Source organism: Chrysochloris asiatica, unplaced genomic scaffold, assembly GCF_000296735.1.
Source record: "Chrysochloris asiatica unplaced genomic scaffold, ChrAsi1.0 scaffold00014, whole genome shotgun sequence".
Lineage (NCBI taxonomy): Eukaryota > Metazoa > Chordata > Mammalia > Afrosoricida > Chrysochloridae > Chrysochloris > Chrysochloris asiatica.
The window spans coordinates 25,026,758-25,044,251 of record NW_006408532.1 but is presented as its reverse complement, the minus strand read 5'-3'; the positions used below and the strand labels follow the sequence as shown (position 1 = coordinate 25,044,251).

Here is a 17,494-nt window from a genome sequence, read left to right as displayed (position 1 = left end):
CAGGAGGACTCCAGAAGCCCAGGCGAATGGGCTGCACCTGGAAAAGGATTAGGGAGGATGGGTTCTTTGTCTATGGAACAAAGAGCTGTGAAGTAGCTATTTTTAGTTAATCCTTTGGAGAAATGCTTAACCTTACAACCTTTAGTCTCGGCTTTAGGAAAATATCACATTTATCTGTGGATTGTCAAAGGCTCCAGTGTATTAATTTAATATATATACCTGAATATTAATATGAAAGCAATTTGCCATTAACTGCCAGTGGCCTCATTTGTTACACTCGGCCCTAGAGGGCCTCGAACCTCTGACCAGTCTTACACGGTCTGCAACAAATGTTGATGTTAAATATTATTAATAATGGGTATTATTGTTGTTAGGTGCCCTCAAGTTGGGTTAGACTCATAATGAACCTGTATAGATTTGCTGAGTAGCAGCTGGTGAGTGTGAACCATCGACTTTGTGGTTCAAACTGGCCTTGCAATTCAGTGCTTTATCCTATAGTGCCTTACCAGGACTCCAGTAATGGGTATGGAGGTACACATATACATGCACCAAAAAAGTAATCAGATTTGAAACCAGGTCTTCAGAGTATGGTAAGTGCCATCGAGTTTGGTTTTGACTCATAATGACCTACCTGTATAGGGTTTCTGAGGAGCAGCTGGTTGGTTTGAACTGCCGACCTTGTGGTTCACAGTCCATTGCTGATCCTACAGTGCCACACCAGGATATATCCAGCAATAAATTCTTCCTCCTACCTTCTGTCCATCAAGAATCAAAGAAATCTGTAATGTGAACACAGCCACAGGAATCTAGCATGATTATAGCAAAGATGATCAGTATCACATCTCAGGACACAGAGTATCAAAATGTATTTATATTCACTGGGTACCACAAATAGGGTACCTGCACAAAAAACATACACATACATATAGGTGGAAATGACCCCATAATATTTAATACTTTTTAAATTATATTTTTAAAAGCTCATATTAAACTGTGTCAAACTTGACATTAGACATACCTGCTGAGGTTGGTGGATAGATGCTTGGGGGCAGTGCAGTACAGCACATAGAAGGCATAACAGAGGGTTCCAACACAATCCTCAAAATCCAGAAGGTTCTACAGAGAGCCACAGGAACTACCTAGCTAAGCATAACACAGCATCTGGATTGTAGGAGCCAGTGATGTTCTGATTTCTGAAGGGCAAGTCTCATCTAGTACTACAATAGAGGTAGGACCCCCACCTACCTGCAGGAACCAAGGACAGCACTCCAAGCTAGTAAATGTGATGGTAAGGTAACAAACAAGGCAGACTCATTGGTCCAGGAACAAATACAGAAAGCAACTACAGGGACCAGTTTTACAGGAATGTGGTACAAGGTGGAGGTATTGTTTCTTGTGTACTGAGTCTAACTCAAAGTCCAAACACAACTAGCAAGAAAGGTGGTATATTTGGTCTCAGTGTATTTGGCTTCCTAAAATCTTACTTAAGCTTAGTGTTTGATATGGGGCCTTTGCCATTTAGGGAAGAAAAGGAAGGTAAAGATTGGGAACAAGGAACAGACAGGGCCTTACATGGATAGAATTTATTGAAATTATATATGCTTAAAATTTCATAAATTGGATAACTAGGCCATGATTTGATGATAGCTATTCACTAACCAGTTCAAAGGTTTGTTTTCTGTACAAAATCAAGACTATTTCAACAAATTATCAACCATCTGGCTCTGATTTCCAATATAATTAGTTATAATATAGTTGTTATGTTTATGTTTATTTGCATATTTAATTTGCATATTTATTACATTCCACAAAACCTCATTTGATTGGGATTGTTATACAGTGCTACATCCTGGTTAACTGAGGGTTGGCCGTAAAACATTTTTTTATTTCAATAATGTTTAAAAATTTTTTTAAGTCTCATTACCCCCATCCAGCTGATAAGATGAGAGGATATATACACAAGAACACCCACACTTGCAGATAACACCCACTTGACCTGGCTTCAATGACTGGATGATCACAGCTCAACTAGAAAAGGGAAATAAAAAGAGTATTCTGATACAATTTGATGAACTTGACCAACACCTATGGATGCAGTAGCTCAAAAGAGCAAACAAATCTTTATAGCAAGGATCATTCCCACCCCCTCCGTACACAGAGTAGACAGGAGTGGGCAACGTGGACATTGGCTACCCAAAATGGGGGCCTACAAAGGCAAGAAGTGACTGGCTTACAAGCTTTCAAGAGGGAACCTAGATCCAGAGGGCATGGGGGAAGGTAGAATCTCCACTGAGTAGTATCCAATCTGTCTAGGTGGGGCTGATGAAAGGAAATGTGGATAGGTCTCTTGTGATACAATAGTGAATAATTGTCATTAGGACTGATTGTGAGGATTGTAAATATAAAGGTAGACATTTTTGTAGCGAAAGGAGGGGAGTGATTAACTTTGCAGTCTAGGAGCAGAGAGTCCCTGGGACCATCAAGGAAGAAAAACTGAGAGCGGGACCCTACCCAGAGAAGCAGCGATGCCTGAGATGGAGGCAGAGATGATGACTTGGAGAGATGGAGAAGCTAAGGACTTTAGACCCAGAAAGGGCTGTGTGCTGAAGATCGGTGGGACAGGCTTGCAGGGTATACCCTTTGGTTGGTTGATGATGCATGGAGGGGATTGTAACCATGGCAGTGAAACGATATAGGATAGGATGAATGTAAAACTAATGTTCTCCCATGTAAACTATCACATAATTCACAATAAAACATTTTAAAAAAAATCTTACTACCCCTTTCCTTGCATTTCATAAATGTTGTACGGAGGTGAGTCAGAATGTATTGCTACAGAATCATAGATGCCTGCATTAAACAAAAGTTTTTTTTTAATGTAAAGTTATTATTTCCAGATATATCTTCTGTGTAAATCTATACCTTCTGAAAGTAGTGTTTCATTCTGTCTAATCTTCCCTTGAAGATTTCTGCACTATTGGATTTATATCATGTCAAAATTAAGGGAGATTGTGTTCCTTTTAAATGCTTTTTGAGTTTGGGGAACAAAAAGTAGGCTGAAGGGGCAAGAGCAAAGCTGTAGGATGGCTGGGGTAATGTTTCCCAAGGAAATTCTCATAGGACAGCCCTTGTTGCCCTCAAAGAATGAGCAAGTGTATTGTCAAGATGGAAAAAATAGTCCTTGGTGTAACCTTCCTGGTCTTTCTCTCACCAGTGTAGTTTTCAATTTTTTTAAAAAAACTCCTTCATAATAAGTCCTCACATTCGTTCTGTGTCCTTTGAGAAAATCTTTCAAGATTGTGACTTTGAAATCCCCAAAAAACAGTGGCCATAACTCTCGGAGCTGAGCCCTCTGCCTTGAATTTAACTGTCACAACAAATCCCCTCAAAAACCACTGTTTAAATTGGACCTTGCCCTCTGGGTAGTATTAGTAAGTCCAAGACTCATCCCTGGTTAGGATTCATGCCATAAAATCATCATTAACTTTACTCTTGCGTAAAAGACTGATGGGAAGATAGGCCCTTTGAGCTAGCTGATCTTACTGCAATGCTTTTGGTACCCATCCAGCCGAAAGCCTGCTGAGGCCAAGATGTTTTCTTAACATTGAAAATGCCAAACCACTTGAGGTCCCAACTTCTTTCGCATCAATATTCTGTGGTCTTCATCCATTGGTTTCTGGATGTCAGCCACAGTGTCTTCATTTATCAAGGTTGACAGTCTTTTCTTTCTTGGCTCATCCTTTAGGTTTTTTTGAACCTTCCTTAAAATGCTTGATCCATCTGTAAACTTGTTGTTTTATGTGGCACAGCATTTCCACAAACTTCTTACAAAGCTTCAGTTACTTGGGAAAATGTCCACTTTTTACAAGAAATATGATACTAGCCCTGACCTCAAAATTGAGCTTTTTTCTCTTTATCATATAAAGTATCCATTTTTTTGAAGGCATCCTAAAGAAACTAAGACAAAAGTATTTCTGAGAGAATTTGTCTGCAGTCATCCACGGATCACAGGGACATGTTTAAACAGGTTTTGTTTGGAATAAACCTGTGCATGTGTGAACTGTAACTCGAGTAGCAATTCTTTTTGACTCATACTCATGTAGTGAAGATAACAGGGTTTCTCTTTTTGTGTTTAAAAAGCCTATGGATCTTCAATCCCATAGTGTAGATTATGCAAATATAAAATAAGTGTGTTAGAAATTAGAGTCTGTGGGAGTGAGATTGTTGTTATTGTTCAAATTAAATCATTATTAGTTTTTCCTAGCGGTTTTGCACCCTATCCTAAAAAAATGGACTCTGAAACTAATCCTGATTAGTTGAGAATTCTGATGAGTTTTTGGCAAACACATGTTAACACTAACACTCATGAGCAGGGTACATTTTGTCTTTGATTATAATGAACTATAAATGTAGAAGGGAGAAATAATCATCATTTTCCCCTTTAATAATAATATTTTAGAAATATGATGATCCCCTGAAAACTCTTATGGTTAGCATGAGTTGTTCACTGTTCTCATAGGAGCTGAATACTTTGTTTACCTTCAGTTTCCTTCAGTCAGCTAGCCTCAAGTTTTACTCTCGTTAACTGCCATTGAGTTGGTTCAAAACCATAGCGACCCAGTAAAGGGTTTCTGAGACTTTTTTTAAAAAAAGACTTTGCTTTGAGCAGCTGGCGGGTTTGAACCACAGACCTTGTGGTTTACAGTCCAATGCTTATCGTATGGAGGACAAGATTTAGGACTGGGTTCTCGCACACATACACATGCACACACACAAATTGAAGCATGACTTTATTAACCAGTTTGAAAAGATGTTATATGAATTGTGCAAAATGTAATGTGCAAATCAAGGATGATTTTCAAAGATGGCAACAGAATTAAAACTGTCCGATTTCTTTTCAACAGGCCCATGCACAATTAGTTCGAGAAGTGGATGTGGAGAAAGTATCTGCTTTTGAGAGCCCATATGTAGATGCAATAAAGAGTTTATGGAACGATCCTGGAATCCAGGAGTGTTATGATAGACGACGAGAGTACCAGCTATCTGACTCTACTAAATAGTGAGTATTACTCACCCAAGAGGCCCTTTGAATACTTCCCTTTACTCTTTGTCCACCTGGAGATTCTCTGTGATGATCATAATCCAGTGTTCTGTGCTGTGGATATAGTATCTGATTTGAGTTTCAAACCGGCAACTGTAGATGTGAAACTTGGGCCAAACCCTTAGGCCTAGACAACATTATAGGTGATGGAAATTATGAGTTAGGAAGACTTGATAACCTAACTGAGGACTCTAGGAATTGGATTCTGCCAACCACTCCTTTCCCCATCAAATTGCAATGCTCAAACACATATTCCATGGTAATCTTATAATAATCATTTCCTATAGAAATTTCTTTCGGATCTTATTCATGTGCTAGAAAACACCTACACACATTAGAAACTGCAAACAAAAATATGCTTGATTATGGCTTCTTAAAACATCAGACTTCCTAGTTTTGTGTTTTCCGACATAGAAACTTGACTGTTTCTGGGAAGCTACTATTATGTTGATGGATGGGTTTTCCTTTGCATGAGAATTGTGTATGAGTCTAATTATACATGCATTCCAGAATTATTTCATGAGCTGTCAATCAAAATCATGTGTCCTGGGAAAGCTTTGCATGTTAGAGAAGATATGCTAGTTTTCTAGATTAAATCCTGCTTCTTAGAAAGAAAGCAAAGATTTGGTCATCTTTGGATTAATATAATCAATGTAGTCAGCAATTTAGATAGCCAGGCGCCTGAGAAATGGATTTTTTTTTTTTTTCCTGTAGTATTTAGCCAGATTTCTGTCTACATTAATTATATTAGCCCAGCAATCGCCTCTTGTTTTGGTTCTCGGTAGACAGAAAAATGGATGAAAAGTATTCAACAGCCTTAGGCCAAGTTCACGTAATAAAATGACCCGCCAGAGAAGCGTAGGACATAGGGGAAAAGAGGCGCAGATGTGCTCATGGACTTCCTTCCATAGTGCATTAGAAATCTAAGAGCTGTTCAGGTGGTGGGTTTTTGTTTTTCAGTAACTTTTATCATGCTATTACTCTCGTTCCAAGCACTTGTATAAAATAAGTTAGAATTCAGGCTAGCCACAGAATGTTTGATGATCAAAATATTTCCTGTGTTCTTAGAGTAAACTTGAAATACTTAATTTGAGAATGAGAAATGGAAATAATGTTAACCAACATGAGTCCTCGTGTGTGCCTCCGAAATACGAGCTTTGTTGTTGTTAACTGCTGTTGAGTTGGGTCCAACTCATGGTGAGTCTGTAGAGAGTTCCCAGGAGCTGCTGGTGGATTTGAATCGCTGAAATTGCAGTTCAAACAGACCTTGTGGTCTTGTGCTTATCCTACAGTGCTATTCGTAACTAGTCTTTTTCTTTTACTTTTCTGACTGCCTGTCTGTATCTTTTACTTGCCTTCTCTTCCTCCTTGCCTCCTCCTTTTTCTCCCTCCTAAGTTCCTACTCTATAAGTTTCTGAGGATCCAGAGATGAGAAGACGCATTCCACTTGTCTGTTCCAAATTCTGCCCCTTCAACCTTTGACCAGCTGCCTGTCTTTCCTTTCTGCCCCCTCTGTCCTTCTGTTTCCTCTGCCATTTCCAATTTCATCTACTTCCCTATGTAGCTGGTGTGTATTTTATCCATCCGTCCCTGTTCCTGCTCATTATGTCTTCTCCTGTCTGTTTGTTCATCTCTTCCGCCCTCATCTTTGAGTCTCTCTAGTTCTTCAACCCTTTGTACTTCTCACTTTGCTACTATGAGGCCATTTCCTATCTTTATCCCTTTCCACTTTTTCTTTTCCTTACCTGTTCCAGGAAGTCTTGCTCTTGGGTAATCGGAGCATCACTGTCTATAATTTATGTGGTTATGAGAGTTAGAAGTCCCCCTGAGGGACCTGCTTTGCCTTCTGCTCCTGGGAAAGACCCTCTGAAAGACACCCATTTCCATGGTTGCATCCCTGAAACAAGCTCAATGCCTGGTGATAATTCTCATTTTATGGATTTCTAGACAGATATGTGCTCATTATTAATGTGTGCGTTTACTGCTATAATGGTATGTGCTGCCTCATTTGCTTGCTTGGAAGCAAAGAACTAAACAAGGCATCTTTTCCAGGCCCCTGTTAATGCTGTGATTCTGGCAAAGTCCTCATCTGACAGTATGTCAGTATAGGCTGAGTCCACCATAGAAACACATCTACTGTTTGAACACATCCATTGTGAGGGAGCCAGGCCAGGGATGCAAGGTACTTGAGATAGACCAACTGCAGCTTCCTCAAATGAGCAATCTTCAAATGCTTCTACCCTCACTTAGTAGTTACAAGTCCAGCTGCTAACTTCAAGGTCAGCAGTTCGAAACTATCAGCTGTTCCGCAGGAGAAAGATGAGGCTTGTTGTTTTTGTTAGGTGCCATCGAGTCGGTACTGACCCATAGCGACCTTATGCACAGTAGAATGAAACACTGCCCAATCCTGGACCAACCTCACTACTGTTGCCACGCTTGAGTCCATCGATGCTGCCACTTGACCAGTCCATCTCGTTTAGGGTCTTCCTCTTTTTCTCTGACCCTCTACCTTACCAAACATGATATCTTTTTCCAGCAACTGGTCCCTCCTGACAATATGTCCAAAGTATGAGAGTCGAAGTTTGGCCATCTTGGCCTCCAAGGAGCTCTCTGGCTGCACTTCTTGCAAAACGGATCTGTTGGTTCTTTAGGCAGCCCATGGCACTTTCAATATTCTCCTCCAACACCATAACTCAAAAGCATCAATTCTTCTATGGTCTTGAAGAGCAAAGAAGTCAGCTTAAGGACTAAGGTGTGCCTGACCCAAAGATGAGGCTTATTGCTCCCATAAAGATTTACAGCCTCGTAAACCCTATGCAGGGTCTTTGTGAGTCAGAACCAACTCCACTGCACACCACAACTACCACCACCTGGTGGGGATGGGGTGAAATTTATTTTCTAAGTTATACATATGTGAGGCGGTGTGTTTATGCACATATGCTTAATTCTTCTTTAACCCTCTCTTGATGCTGAAGTAATAAATCATCTGTCAACATATCCTTGTGCCCCTAGACATTTCTGTATGCATATGTTTAAAAAATAGAACAGACTCCAACATGGTAAATTATACCATTATTGTTGTTAAGTGCTATCAAGTTGGTTCTGACTCATAGCAATCCCGTGTAGGGCTTTCCAGTAGGGACTGGTGAGTTTTAACTGATGATCTTACAGTCAGCAGTTCAATGCCTATTCAACAGCACCACACCAGGACACTAAATAATATAATATTACACCTAAATTAATCATCGGGCCTTTCTATCATTGTATTTCCAGTTCATATTCAGATTTCCCTGGTTCCTTCAGAATGCCCTGAAGAACTGGCTAGTTATAGATCCACATTGTATCTGTTGATATATCCTGTAAGGTTTTTTGAATCTTAGCAGAGTCCCATTTTGTATTTACATATTGAAGAAATCAGCTGGCTTTTTCTGGAAGTGTTCCACCTTCTGGATTTGTCAAGTTGCCTCTACAACAGTGTCATTTAGCTTGGCCCTTCTATCCCTTGTATTTATTATTAACTGAAAGTTAGAGCTAAGGACTTGAGTAGGTCCAAGTTGGGAACTGTGACTCAAATGCATTTTGGGTGGTGTTGTTGTGCACTTATGTCAGGTGAAGTTAAAGTTCACCACAATATTAGGGCCGTGGCACTCCCTATTATTAAGTTATACGAGGGTGCAGGGAGCGGGGCTTCAAAAAATTCGTGGAAAAAGGGAATTAAAAGAGAGTGGAATTTATCCATGAACTTTCTGAAGGCCCTTGGTGTTTTTCCTCTTGCTACCAAAAGCAATCTGTCTTATTTTGTCTCCATTTGATTTCCAGTTCCCCACCAAGTCTTCACCTAATGGTTTTAATTCCAGTTGAACATTCTTAGTGTCGATTAATAATTCTATTGTTGTTGTTGGTAAGTGCTGTCAAGTCAGTTCTGACTCCTATCGACCCTGTATGGGGTTTCCAAGGAGCAGCTGGTGGATTTGAACTACTTATCCTCCAGCTCCACAATTTCCTACTTTTATCAGTAAGGAGCTCTGGTTGCATAGTGATTACAAGTTTAATCAGCAGTTCAAAACCACCAGCAAACAAAAATATGCCTTCCTCTTTTTTGTGTGTTTGCCCCCTGGTATATTTGCTTGCCATCTTCTACTTTGTCTCTTTTTCTACATGTGAGACTTGTTGTAGTATTTCTGTTGTGTAGTTAAGGAATGCTGGTAGCATAGTAGATATGTGCTGGGCTGCTGATTGCAAAGTCAGCAATTTAAATCTATCTGTTGCTCCATGGGAGAAAGATGAGGCTTTCTGCTCCCAGGAAGATTCAAAGCCTTGAAAATCCTGTACAGGGTCACTGTGAGTCGGAACGGACTCCACAACACGTAACCACCACCACCAATTTTATCAGTTGGTCCGCATTTGTTAACTGGCGTTAGTCTGTAGGAGTCCCTGGGTACTGCAAATCGTTCATAGACTTGGCTGCTGAGTTAAAGGCTGGTGGCTCAAGTTCATTTTAGAGGGGCTTCTAAAGAAAGACCTGGTAATCTACTTCTGAAAAATTGGCTATTGAAAAACCTGTAGGCACACATGGGGTTGCTGGGAGTTGGAATTGACTCTGAGTTTTTATTCTTTTGTTGAATAGAGCGTTCTCACTTAAGCTGGTTACGCTGAAGTACAATTCCTACTAGAAATGTATTTTCCAACCTTTTTGTATACATAATTTGTTACATGGGTTAAACAGAAGATGGCCATATAATTATCATACAAGCAAGTACACTGTGCCAGTTGGGTTGCTATTAATAATTGTAAGGAAATAGCATGCATCACCTGGTAAAATCCCAGATAAGCAGGAACATTTGGCCATCCTAACTAGTTGAAATGGGGGCGCACTCCCCATGCGCCCTACTACACACACACACCATTTTCTCTAGAAGGCTCTGTTTACTTCCAGGGAAGTTGTTGTTTTTCTTGTTGTGTACCATGGCGTTGGTTTCAACTCATAGCGACCCTATACAGGGTTTCCAAGGCTGTAAATCTTTACAGGAGCAGAAAGCCTCATCTTTCTTCCGTGGAGCAGCTGGTAGTTTCGAACTGCTGACCCTGAGGTTAGCAGCCTGATTCGTAACCACTATGCTACTAGGGAAGTAGAGCCAGTTTATTCCTGTGAGTTGTGTAAGCAATTGTTTGTGGAAGCCTCTGTTAGTAGGTCTGTCTTAGTTATCTAGTGCTTCTCTGACAGATATACTACACATGGGGGACTTGACTTTAACAAACAGAATGTATTTTCTCACAGTTTAGGAGAAATTCTCTCAGCTCAAATTCAAGATGCAGGCTCTTTCGGCTTTGGAGAAAGGTCTCTCTCTGTATCTTTGAACTGTTGTGGCTTGACATCTCTCTTCCTGCTTCTCTACTGTGCTTGCTTGTTTGATCTCTTTTATCTCTCAAAAGAGATTGACTCCAGGTACACCTTACACTAATCCTGCCTCAGTAATACAACAAAGATAACCCACTCCCAAATGGATTTTTGACCACAGGCATAGATGTTAGGATTTACAACATGTGTCTTGGGGGACACATACCCCAAAGAGGGCCCCGTGTTTCTGATTTCTCCCAGGAGTGCCTTAGCACTTTTTATAAAGGAATCACCAAGTGCCTGCCTGCCTATTGGGGCTGCCCTGAATCCGAGTACCAGGAGGCCTTATTCGTTCCAATCTTAGTCTGAGGCACTTCTTCCTTTACTTTAGTTTTCTCAGAAATGAGAGTGTTAGAAGCCAGAAACACCCAACCCAACAAGAAGTCCTGGGGTTTTTTGGCTCCATTCATAGGCAGCCGTGTTCCACATGTTTCCCCCAGGAGATCCCAACAGATGGTCTGTGAAGTTCAGGTTCAGCACGGATGAGGATGTAGGGCCTGCATATTAAACATCACTAGATCCCAGACAGAACACATTTTCACAGAATAGTTCAAAAGTATTCCTTTCTCTGTATTAGAGGTAACTATTGCTCCTTTTTTCTTTCTGCCTGTTTGTGCGTATAATCCCCTGGTGTATTTGGTCGCAGTCTTTTACCTTGTCTCCTTTTCTGCATGTGTGATTCCTTGTAGTATTTCTGTCCTGTAGTTAAGGAACTCTGGTGGCCTACTGGATTATGAGCTGGGCTGCTAACCGCAAGGTCAGCAGTTAAAATCTGTCAGCTTCTCTGCAGGGGAAAGATGAGGTCTTCTGGTCCTTTAAAGATTTACAGCCTTGCAAACCCTATACAGGAGCCCTGGTAGCATAGTGGATAGGAGCTAGGCTGCTAACCACAAAGTCAGCAGTTCATATCTACCAGTCACTCCACAGAAGAAAGATGAGGCTTCTGCTCCTAGAAAGATTGGAGTCCTGATGTGGCACTGTAGACTAATGCGTCAGACTTCAAAGTCGTTTGAACTGCGAGCTCACCTGGTGCTCCTTGGAAACCCTATACAGGGTCACTGTGAGTTCAAACCGACTCAGCCGCATACCACCAAGCCATTTATAGGGAGTGCGGTGGCTGTATAGGATAAGCACTAGACTGCGAATCAGAGATTTGAGCCCACCAGCCGCTTTGTGGGAGAAAGGTGTTGTCTTCTCGCACAAAAGATTTAAAGCCTCGGAAACCCTATATAGGGTTGGCATGAGTCGGAGCCAACTCCACGACACTTAACAACAGTATGCCATTTATATCCTGCACTTAAGCTCTTGTTTAATATCTTCGCCTTTCAGAAATCTTGTTTGACTTTCGTCCAGCTTCTCTGAGTCCTGACTGTGTACAGTGCCCATTCTTTAGTTTAATTTAGGTGGGTAGCTGGTCTCTAACAGTGCAGCATCGGGCCTGCTATGCACCTCTGCTAAAGGTTAACCGTAGCAGATACTCTCTCTAAGGCACCATGGTGTGTGATTCACAGTAGGCTCCTTGCCAGGAAAATACTGAGAGCCGAAACTAAGCATGTCTGCTTTCTTTTCTATCTGGTGAACTCCTATTCATCCTTCTAGACCCAATCCAGGAATCACCCTCTCAGAAAGGCTTACCCGTCGTCTATAGGCAGTGAGTTACTCTGTCATGTATCTCAGTACCGCATAAATAAAATTTTGTGCTTATTTTATTCTTGCTTTTTTCAAGTTGCAATGATTTCATTTTACTTGGACCCACAATCTGTGCCCATGGAAGTAGCAGTCAGGAAAGCAAATGGCATATTAGTTTGGGCAAATCTGCTGCACAAGACCTCTTTTAAGTGCAAAGATATCACTTTGAGGACTGAAGTGTGCCTGACCCAAGCCATGATGACATTTCCTTTTTTTAACTTTGTGTGTGTGTGCTGAGTGAAGGCTTACAGACAGATTATCAGTTTTACATTCAACAAAACATACACTTCGTATTTTTTATCATGTTGATTACAGTACCTCATTCCCAGGTCAGAGACAGAACTCAAGGGCGCAAATCCGTGGGCTGCTCCTGATTCACTAGCAGTGTCCACAGGTAACTGCTCACCTTTGATTTTCCCATTTGGTTGTTCCATAAAATAGTAGAAAGGTAATCTTCATGCCTTCAATGATTCTAGTGTCGATGCTGTCTCTCCTTCACCATCCTAGATGAGTTATGAAGTCTCAGATCTGAAGACATTTGAATCTTTTTGCGCTTCTGTGCTTTGAAGGCCTAGCACCTGTCCCAAGGTCGCCTTATACACATACATAGACTGGACAATGAATAGGAAAGACTTAAGAAGAACTGGTGCTTTTGTATTATAGTATTGGCAAAGAAAATTAAATATGCTGTGTGCTGCCAGAGAAAGGAATAAATTTGTGTTGGGAGAAGTACAGCCAGAACGCCCCTTAGAAGCCAGGATGATGAGATTATTTCGCATACTTTAGGTATGTCATCAGGAGGAAGCCCCTCATTCTGTTGTAGTAGGGTCACTATGAGTCAGTACCTAGTCAAGGGCATCTAGAAACAGCAACAGGAGCTGAAAGGCTGTACTATCAAAAGCAATACTAGCTATTGTATTTACTGAATACAAACTGTATGCCAGATTCTGTACTTAGTCGTTTACATGAGTGATTTGACTTAATCCTTGTTCTTGTTGTTGTTATGTACCGTGGAGTCGGTTCTGACTCATAGCAACCCTGTACAGGGTTTCTGAGGCTGTAAATCTTTACAGGAGCAGAAAGCCTCATCTTTTTCCCGTGGAACAGCTGGTTATTTCAAACTGCTGACCTTAAGGTTCACAGCCCGATTCGTAACCACTACGCTACCAGAGCTCCTTAAGGAACACCCAAATAATAGCTAGTTCTCACCATCCCCATTTAACAGAGGAGGGAAACAGGTCTCAAAGATGTTTACTAACTTGTTCAGGATCACACAATTAGTAAGTGATAAGAATAGGAGTTGAATTCAGATTTGTTGACGCCAGAGCCCAGGCTTTTAAACACTGTAAAATATAATGTTAGAGAAGAAAGGAAGGAAGGCTGGATGAATAGATGGGTAGGTTGGTGGATGGGTAAGGAGGAGGGAGGGAGATAGGGAAGGAAGGAGATAGAGAATGGACAGTTCTTACATAAATCAATGAAAATAATCGTTGGAATAATATCTAGGATTGTAGTCCTGGTGTGGTACTATGGGATAAATCACTCTACTGCAAGGTCAGTTAGAACCACAAGGTCGGCGGTTCAAAATCACTAGCCATGCCTTGGAAACCCTATACAGGGTCAACTCTACAGCACTTAACAACAATATCTCAGATTAGAGGTTTTATATTTATGTTTTATTTAGCATGAAGGATATAAATTTTGTATCATTCTTCCTCTGTCAATATTGCCTACATATTTATAAAGATGAAAAAGTATATAGGATTGATTGAAAAACAAATCCAGTTTGGTTTTGGTTATCATCCCCAAAACAGCCATAGCCAACTAAACCTCGTTTGTTCATACTGTGTTCGAAGTCATAGAAAATTTAGAAACTTCATGTTAGCCTACTTTTTTTAGCCCATCTAATAGCTTCTCTTTCAGTCAAACTGGAACCAATAAGAACTCTGTGAACTGATCAGTGTATGTTTTTTTTCTACTTTGATGAACCAACTTGCCGGTCATAATAAGCAATCAGATAGTTCAAAGGACAGGCAGCAACATAGAAACAAGGAAGTGGCAATTTTCAAAAAATGGATAAACATTTTAAGATACATTTGGAGTTGGCTTTAATTTGATGCTTTCTTTCAACCCTATTGGGGAAAAATTTTGTTTTAAGATGCTGGAAAGTTTTATAGATTCCTTTATTAACTTTTTTTGTTATTGATAAATAGCCTGAGGGCTCTGACTATCATCCAGTAAAGAGCACAGTACACAGATGGCTGTAGGATTACATATTTTTTCTGGGGTTCACCACCTGCTTCAATACACTGAGACATCAAGTCATATGAGTTCACTGCCTACAGAACCAACAGCTCCCTGACATTAGCCAGAGAGCATAAACCCATCACAGTGGCCTAGAGTGAGAAAACTCCTCTCATGGCGGACTTTCAGCACAAGATTGCTCTATCAGTGTTTGCTTAAAGAGAGTAAATAATCACCAATCCTACTTTACTGGAACCACCACTAAGGTACTCCGTAGATCAGAAATTTCCATATGATCCAGAGCCCATGAGTCCAAAGTACATGTGTAAGCAGGCTTTCTGACTAAGTCTGTGTCAGACTTCACGTCTAACTTCATGCTTATATTTTCAATGAAGTTAGATTATGGCCCTGTGCTTACGTGAATATATTATGTACCTTGTTACATTTCAGTACAGAAGGAGTTTCAGAATAGCACATCCACCTGATTTCGGGCCAAATCCTTTTTCAAGAGGCAACATAGTTAGATTAAAATGCTGACTGCTGAATCAAATATTTGAACCTCAGGGAATATTGACTCTGACTCATGCCACCATTCTGATTTTGCTTCTTATCTGATGATTTAAAAAAAAAAAAAAAAAAAAAGTTTCCGCTTCTTTCTAGCTTTTGGAGGCAGATAAGACCATTGTATGGTGAGAACATTGAGTCAAGGTCCAGTGGTACATCCTATTTCCTCTACCATCTCCGCCTCTGGACTAAGCATGTGATTGGTAATCTCTTCATTCTCATCCAAATTCTCAAGTCCTTTGAGTCTGTTACAGTGGACTGCCTGTATCTGAGAAAGTATTACACTATGCAGTCAGGTGAAAACTTACAACCTCAGATTTACTTGGAAATGGGAAAAAAGGCAGAACAATTATTCTCTGCATGGTTAAATGACTATCTTGAGCTCATAAGAGGGTATGGATCTTAAATATATTTGCTCTTTAAACAATAAGTATGTGAGGTGTATTTTTTTTCACTTCCAAGACTTATTTACTTCTATTTTGCTTTATTTTGCTAACTGATGGGCCACATCTCCTGTTAAAATTTTTGCAAATCAAATAAACAAGCAAATGACAAAAAAAAAAAAAAAAAACCACATTGGTCTTGTACAGTGAACTCTAGTGATTCTAAGATGTGGTCTGTATTATTCTCTTTTCATCATTCTTGGAGCTTTTAGAGATGAAAAGATAAGGCTTAGATATTCTGATCCACTCCTTAACATTTATTATAGCAGGACAAGGTCTCTTCCCGGTGGTATCTGCTCATCCATTCATTCTTTCAGTCCAAAAGGCAAAGTAGGCATGGGAGACTAGCTTCACATTTGTCAATTTGCTGCTTGCTAATAACTTGGCAAAATGTTTGATGTACCTTCAATAGTTTGGCCTCTTCTTTACAATCCTTCCTGCAAGTGTTCCTCGGGTTGATGTTGTGTCCCAGCTAAAGCCATGGATGCTATTACTATAGAACAAGAATCTGCAAACCCAAAGGCCATATACGGCCAGCCTCATGTTTTTGTAAATAAAATTTTATTGGAACACAGTTAGACTCGTTAGTTTACATATTGTTGCTAACTGCTTTTGTGCCCCAAAGCAAAGTTGAATAGTTGTGAATAGTTGTATCAGAGATTTGTATGGCCCACAAAACCTCAAATATTTACTGACGCTTTACCGAAAAAAAGTTTGCCAATCCCTCCTTTAGAAGCATGAATATGGTAAGGCAAATCCGCATTCTCTGCTTCTACCATTTAGATGATGTATAGCTTAGGATGCATTTAACTAATGCTGAGGTAAGTTTGAGAATACTGCTAAAATGATGGCCTGCGTTCCTTCAGCAGACCTGCATAGATGCACAATGAACCTTTTGATAGGGAACAAGTAGCAAAAGGACTCCTGGTGTGGCGCTGTAGAATCAGCACTGGATGATGTACCACAAGGTCAGAAGTTCAAACCCACCAACTGCTCCTCGAAAACCCTATACAGGGTTGCTATGAGTTGAAACCGACTTGATGGCACTTGACTGCAAGTAGCAAAGAGCTCTAGAGCATATCCTCTGACAGTATCTCTAAATGCCATGCGAAGAATGTCTAATACTAAAGATAGTATAAATGCCAGAAATGTGAAATGAGTTGATTGAGTGACTGAAAGTAAGGATTAGGTCTCATATTTCTTGGCTTCTGCCCATGATAATGCATTGTGCTGCTGGCTAAAGAGTGAGGTGACAAGATATAAAACCAGCTGAACTGAAGGTAGGAGTGACAGACTTTTATAAGGATCCTCGTACACTGTACCCCACTAGAAGATAACCCCACTTTCATTCACAGGTGAGCCAAACAACCTTGTTCTCTTCATTTAACCATTCCGGTCATTTTTGACCTTTATTTTGACTCCAGATACCTTTTGGATTCTAACTGGCTAACCCTGATTTTCTTATTCATGGTCACTATATCGTCTTAACAAGGAGCTCTGGTAGCGTAGTGGTTACAAATTGGGCTGCCAACCTCAAGGTCAGCAGTTCAAAACTACCAGTGGTTCCGCGGGAGAAAGATGAGGCATTCTGCTCCCGTAAAGATTTACAGCCTTGGAAACCCTGTGCAGGGTCACTATGAGTCGGAACCGACTCCACGGTTCTTAACAACAAATACATTGAATTTTAATTAAGAGTAGTGTCTGCTAAGTTAGGTTGGTATATAAAAGTTGGAGACTCCTACAGGCTTCAGTCCCAAAATCAGGAAGAATGAAGAGTGAGGGAGTGCTGAAAAAATGTGTCTTGATTGGAGGCAAAATGCACTCTAGGAAAATTCCTTTTTTGGGGAGTTCTAGAACTTGCCCAGTGAAATAGGTTTCCTGTAGAGCCTTTGTAGTGTATTGAACCTTAGGTGGAATCTTGAGCCCCATCCAGAACTTTCTTAAGTAGAACATTCCCACTTGAAAGGACAAGCAGACCAACCTGGAGTGGCTAGAGGAATAGAAGATACTTTTTGAAAGAAAGACCAGCAGGAGAAAACAAAAACAAAAATGGCA

At 40.5% G+C, this 17,494-nt stretch overlaps 1 protein-coding gene across 1 annotated transcript in view; it reads left to right on the top strand.

Annotated features, from left to right (window-relative positions):
- Positions 1-17,494, top strand: part of GNAQ (guanine nucleotide binding protein (G protein), q polypeptide) — a 427,529-nt gene that overhangs the window by 282,750 nt on the left and 127,285 nt on the right. Inside the window, exon 3 of the mRNA XM_006834931.1 lies at positions 4,905-5,059. Coding sequence (XP_006834994.1) covers positions 4,905-5,059 — 155 coding nt within the window. The remainder of the gene's footprint in view (positions 1-4,904; positions 5,060-17,494) is intronic.